The 7,500-nt window shown below is 46.3% G+C and overlaps 1 protein-coding gene across 1 annotated transcript in view; it reads left to right on the top strand.

The window, feature by feature from the left end:
• Positions 1-7,275, top strand: part of LOC308169369 (putative RNA-binding protein 46) — a gene marked incomplete at both ends in the record, with an annotated part of 11,806 nt that extends 4,531 nt beyond the window's left edge. The window contains 2 exons of the mRNA XM_080544051.1: positions 1,449-1,551; positions 7,085-7,275. Coding sequence (XP_080400177.1) covers positions 1,449-1,551; positions 7,085-7,275 — 294 coding nt within the window. The remainder of the gene's footprint in view (positions 1-1,448; positions 1,552-7,084) is intronic.
• Between the last annotated feature and the right edge of the window lie 225 nt (positions 7,276-7,500).

Here is a 7,500-nt window from a genome sequence, read left to right as displayed (position 1 = left end):
TGGCTGGCTCTCTGTCTGGCTGGCTCGCTGGCTTTCTGGCTGGCTGGCTGGCTGAATGTGTGTCTCTGTGTCTGTCTGTCTGTCTGGCTGGCTGGCTCTCTGGCTGGCTGGCTGAATGTGTGTATCTGTGTCTGTCTGTCTGTCTGTCTTTGTGTCTGTCTGTCTTTCTGTCTCTGTTTGTCTCTGTCTCTGTGTCTGTCAGGCATGATAATCGCTCACCTTTCGGCGAAGTTCGCCGTTTTGAATCCAGAATAGGTGACCTACCTGAATCGTGTAGATCCGATGAGAATATATTTGGAGGGGGGGGCGGGGGGGGGGTTGCTGTGGAGCGGAGTGATGTCATTCAACTTGTGTTTACAGTTGGGCTACTAGGCTACTTGTTTTTAGCCTAGCCTAGCCATTGAAGGCTACATTGCTAGTGTAGGAATACGTCATAAGCGATGGGATCTAACGCTGGCGGGCAGTGATCCTCAGGTTTTGATGTGAGTACACATTTCATTGGTTTCATTTCATTGGTCCCTGTTTTCCAAGAGTCTGAGGTTGAGATTTACTTGGGTGTGTTTGAGGCATTGCCGCTGGGCAAAAGATGTGTGGGCCATACTTTTGCAGAGTTAACTGACTGGTAAAGGAAACCTGGTCTCCTCTCCCTATGGAAGACAGCCTCGACACTTGCAAGTGTTGCAGAACCTGCAGCTAAAAAACGAGGCTACTGCTCTAATTGACACGGTGGCTAAAGATGCCTATTAGTACAGTAGAGAACAAACGAACAAATCCTTTATAATTTTGGGGTGTACCGGTATTTGGCCGTTTTTATTTCGGGTAGGCTATAACTAGACTATTGGTAAACATTGTAATTGGACTGAACAGCTATATGCGTGCGCCGCTCTAATGCGTGCGCAGGGTTTTAGTAATAATAATGATAATAACTTTTATTTGTATAGCAATTTTCCTGCAAACGTTGCAGCTCAAAATGATTTAATCATTATATAATCATAATTTAATGATTTGGTCATTTAAAAGCAATATTAAAAAGATGGGTTTTTAGTCTTGACTTGAAAATATTTGCTGAGGTTGGCATCCCTATTGTACACTGGCAGTGCATTCCACAATCTGGGTGCATAAAATGAGAATGCAGCCTCACCAAATCTCTTCTTTTGTACATGTGGTACACAGAGAAAGCCAGCGTCAGAAGACCTGAGAATTGTTATGTTAGCCTAATTTAATTATTCAGGAGACATTCATGACAGTCTGTCTGTCTGTCTGTCTGTCTCTATGTCTGTCTGTCTCTGTGTCTGTCTTTGTCTGTCTGTCTGTGTCTATCTGTCTCTGTCTGTCTCTGTCTATGTCTGTGTCTGTCTCTGTCTGTGTCTGTCTGTCTGTCTGTCTGTCTGACTCTGTGTCTCTGAGAGAGATGGTCACCGTGTGTTGATGCCTGTGTTGTCCACTAGGTGGTGATCTCTCCAGCGAGGATCAGCTTCATGCCTGACAAGGTGTGCAGCGTCCAGGAGGATGCCAAGGAGCTGGCCGCTCAGAGCGCCTTCAGGAACTTGGGTACACACACACACACACACACACACACACACACACACACACACACACACACACACACACACACACACACACACACACACACACACACACACACACACACACACACACACACACACACACACACACACACACACACACACACACACACACACACACACACACACACACACACACACACACACACACACACACACACACACACACACACACACACACACACACACACACACACACACACACACACACACACACACACACACACACACACACACACACACACACACACACACACACACACACACACACACACACACACACACACACACACACACACACACACACACACACACACACACACACACACACACACACACACACACACACACACACACACACACACACACACACACACACACACACACACACACACACACACACACACACACACACACACACACACACACACACACACACACACACACACACACACACACACACACACACACACACACACACACACACACACACACACACACACACACACACACACACACACACACACACACACACACACACACACACACACACACACACACACACACACACACACACACACACACACACACACACACACACACACACACACACACACACACACACACACACACACACACACACACACACACACACACACACACACACACACACACACACACACACACACACACACACACACACACACACACACACACACACACACACACACACACACACACACACACACACACACACACACACACACACACACACACACACACACACACACACACACACACACACACACACACACACACACACACACACACACACACACACACACACACACACACACACACACACACACACACACACACACACACACACACACACACACACACACACACACACACACACACACACACACACACACACACACACACACACACACACACACACACACACACACACACACACACACACACACACACACACACACACACACACACACACACACACACACACACACACACACACACACACACACACACACACACACACACACACACACACACACACACACACACACACACACACACACACACACACACACACACACACACACACACACACACACACACACACACACACACACACACACACACACACACACACACACACACACACACACACACACACACACACACACACACACACACACACACACACACACACACACACACACACACACACACACACACACACACACACACACACACACACACACACACACACACACACACACACACACACACACACACACACACACACACACACACACACACACACACACACACACACACACACACACACACACACACACACACACACACACACACACACACACACACACACACACACACACACACACACACACACACACACACACACACACACACACACACACACACACACACACACACACACACACACACACACACACACACACACACACACACACACACACACACACACACACACACACACACACACACACACACACACACACACACACACACACACACACACACACACACACACACACACACACACACACACACACACACACACACACACACACACACACACACACACACACACACACACACACACACACACACACACACACACACACACACACACACACACACACACACACACACACACACACACACACACACACACACACACACACACACACACACACACACACACACACACACACACACACACACACACACACACACACACACACACACACACACACACACACACACACACACACACACACACACACTAGGGATGTACCCGAATACAAATAAGTTATTCAGGAAAGCACATATAATGCGATGGAAACACATACAGATTCTACCCGAAGTTGCTTGTTATTATTCTGAAAAAAGCCATTGACATGTCTGTTCGCCAGCCATTATTTTTCTTCAAATCCATTCATATCATTGTGAATGGTCACAAGATAAAAATGACCATTCTGTTTGCAACTTAGGACTTTGATTCCACTAACTAGTCGTTTCATTTACTACACATTTTGGAAAAGTGATCACTATTCAGTAGCCGTCCCCACCATGTCAGCGCTGCCTCGATGCGAAACTCTCGCATTGGAAGTAGTAATTCACATTTCCCTTGCGAACTGCAGTAATGTTAACACTTCAAGAAACGCGAATGCAGCATACCGGTAATTGGAATTTAAGATGATTCCCTTCAACTGAAGGATATTTTTCTATATATCTTTAATGTAAATCATTTCTATTTCCAATGCAAAACAGAATCTTTCAGTTTCAAATTAAATTTTTTTCAGTTTCTGGTTGTTCAACGTCCCCCAGTTAAAGGGGTGGTGGTGGGATTCAAAGCTTAGTTTAGTTAAAAAAAATAAAAAGAGAGAGAGAGATAAAACATACAGTATGATGATGTGGTGATGATGTTAATTATAAACCAATATGAATTGAACCAATATTGATTGAAGGCACAAACATTGCATTGCCAATGAATATTAGATTAGAAGCTACAACATTTGCCTCATTGAATCTGACTTCCGGTATAAACCACGCCCACTTCTGGTCTTCTATCCGAATACAGATACAGATACAGATAACTTTGTAGGTTGAACAGATACAGATACAGATAATGTTGTAGGTTGAACAGATACGGATACAGATAATGATGTCTCTGTACACCACTAACACACGCACACACACACACACACACACACACACACACACACACACACACCTGGGTTTCCGTTAACCGGTAATTACCGGTCTTTGTCCGGTAAAATCTGTTTAAGTCCGACATATTTAAACCTCTTCGGTCATAATGTCCGGTGAAAATAATTCCCTTTAAGCACAATTTGAATACAATTTGCAAAAATTAATTTGTCACATATTCTGATTCCTTCTACATTAAAAAAGACGAATATATAGGCTATATTTTTTCTTTTATTATTAATGTGTAGACTAGCCTACGCGATGAACAACAGCGGCAGGGTTGCCAGATGGGATTGACAATTTACAGCCTAACTAGTCCGCTAAACCCAATAGCCCATTCAGCGGTAACCCGCCCCATCTGGCAACCCTGTCTCTCAACGGCGCGAGTAGTTTATTGCTTGCAGAGAGTGAAGGTACCTTTCGGGAGTAGTTGTGAGGGAGAAATTCGTCAGTTAATTTAGTTTGATCTAGTCTAAATAAAACCACTGCAGTGACCGGAGTCAAGGTTATTGTTCTGCGTGTTTTGGATGTGCTAGAACACAGTGAATGACCACAGAGGGCCGTGAGATGCGGCTAGTAAAGGACGCTAGCCATCTCAACCCCGTTCATTGATTGAGCCTGCCGTGCCCGTTCCAGCCCTGAGTCGGGAGATTCAGAGTACAACTTCCCCCTGGCTACCTCTTCTTCTCCTCCTGGCTACCTCTTCTACTCCCCCTGGCTACCTCTTCTTCTCCTCCTGGCTACCTCTTCTACTCCCCCTGGCTACCTCTTCTATTCCCCCTGGCTACCTCTTCTACTCCCCCTGGCTACCTCTTCTACTCCGGGAGTTTCCATTGAACTTTCCTCCTCTACATTCGTCCATCTCCACGTGCGCTACTATCGACAACCTGGGCTACTGGTACCATTAGATTAGGATTGATTAGATTAGGTTGACAATACCACACTACATTTGAGTTTAGGGATATCAATGTTATATATTTGTGTATGTTTTATCTTTATGTATTAAATGTTATAATTGTTCCACATTTGAGACCTGTCTTCCCCCCACTCAGTTATTCATTTTAGTTAAATTTAGTCTATCTATAGTGTTAGAGTTTAATTTGTGCCACTAAATTGAAATAGTCCACGGGTGTGTATCCCCCCGATACATCCTCCTATGATTTGACAGGCAGCTAGACTTAATGCCTTCCCAATCAGCGAATCGTGGTTATAGAAATGACGTTGTTTTATTGATAAAAAGGGTAAAACTGGAAAGAGAATATAGAAAACGTACATTACTGTTGTGAAACTATTTAACACACTTCAGTTAACGTAATGTGGAGTCCGTTCATTGATCGATCGATGCAGTCCGTTCAAATAGCCATCAAAAGCTAAACTAGGCATACTTAAAATTACCAATTACATCCTCAAATCCCATTAATGCAATTGAAATAAACATCTTAGCCTACAGTCGTAATTCAAAGTAGCAAAGGTGACTAGGCCCAGTGTGGCGCGCGTGCAGCCCTGGACAGTAGCGCATGCGAATCATGAAAGCCTATATTATTATATAGTTCGCATCTAATCGTATCGGATGAGAAATAGACATTAAATGGCATATATAGGCTATACAACAGCTAATCACCGCGATAAACACCTACCGTATATTACATTTGAATATGATGACCGGAATTTCTCCCGTTTGTCCGACACTTTGAAATCTTTCCGGACACGTTGACCGGCACCAATTTTTTCTAACGGAAACCCTGACACACACACACACAACCTGGTTGAGTGAGAGACACTGAGCCAACACACTGTGTCAACACGATCAGACACACTCAGATCAAACACTCCGCTCAACTACCTGTTTATTGACCTTTCCTCTCCTCTCCCCCTCTTCTCTCTCTCCCCTCTTCTCTCTCTCTCCCCTCCTCTTCTCTCCCCCCTCTTCTCTCTCTCTCTCTCCTCTTTTCTCTCTCTCCTCCTCTTCTCCCTTTCTCTCCTCTCCTCTCCTCTTCTCTCCCCTCCTCTTCTCTCTCTCCCCATCTCTTCCCCCCCCTCTTCTCTCTCTCTCCCCTCCTCTTCTCTCTCTCTTCCTCTTCTCTCTCTCTCTCCTCTTTTCTCTCTCTCCTCCTCTTCTCCCTTTCTCTCCTCTCCTCTCCTCTTCTCTCCCCTCCTCTTCTCTCTCTCTCCCCATCTCTTCCCCCCCCTTCTCTCTCTCTCTCCTCTCCTCTTCTCTCTCTCTCCTCCTCTTCTCTCTCTCTCCTCTCCTCTCTCTCTCCTCTCCTCTCTCTCTCCTCTCCTCTCCTCTTCTCTCTCTCTCCTATTTTCTCTCCTCCTCTCTCTCTCTCTATCTCCTCCTCTTCTCTCTCTCCTTTCCTCTTCTCTCCCCTTCTCTCTCCTCCTCTCCTCTCCTCTCTCTCTCCTCTTTTCTCTCCTCCTCTCCTCTTCTCTCTCTCTATCTCCTCCTCTTCTCTCTCTCCTTTCCTCTTCTCTCTCCCCTTCTCTCTCCTCCTCTCCTCTCCTCTCTCTCTCCTCTCCTCTTCTCTCTCCTCCTCTCCTCTTCTCTCTCTCTATCTCCTCCTCTTCTCTCTCTCCTTTCCTCTTCTCTCTCTCCTTTCCTCTTCTCTCTCCCCTTCTCTCTCCTCCTCTCCTCTTCTCTCTCTCTCCTCTCCTCTTCTCTCTCCTCCTCTCCTCTTCTCTCTCCTCCTCTTCTCTCTCTCTCTCCGTTCCAGATTATTCCTTCCTGAACGAGGGGTCTCCTCGGAGCGTGTCTCCCCCTCCGACCAGCACCGGCCTTCTAGCGTGCGGCTGTCCAGCCTACACCTACCCCGCCTACCCTCTCTCCCCCCTCTCCCCCCCTCTCCCCCTGACCGCACAGACACCCCAGAGGCTCTTCATCCCCAGCCAGTCAGGGTTCTTCTGACCCCGCACCACAGGTACACACACACACACACACACACACACACACAAGCAGGGTTCTACCCAGGATGTTTGAACAGCGTGGCGCTCGATTGCATCATCAAAACCAGACTCTCGTTTATTCATGTCAACATGTGCAAAAAATACCAGCTAAAACTCTGCCTTCACTGAGGAACATCACAACCAGCTAAAACTCTGCCTTCACTGAGGAACATCACAACGCTTTAGC

This window comes from Nansenia antarctica, assembly GCF_963989245.1.
Source record: "Nansenia antarctica genome assembly, chromosome: 13".
Lineage (NCBI taxonomy): Eukaryota > Metazoa > Chordata > Actinopteri > Argentiniformes > Microstomatidae > Nansenia > Nansenia antarctica.
Note: the sequence above shows the minus strand (reverse complement) of the source record. Positions and strands in the feature narration are given on the sequence as shown.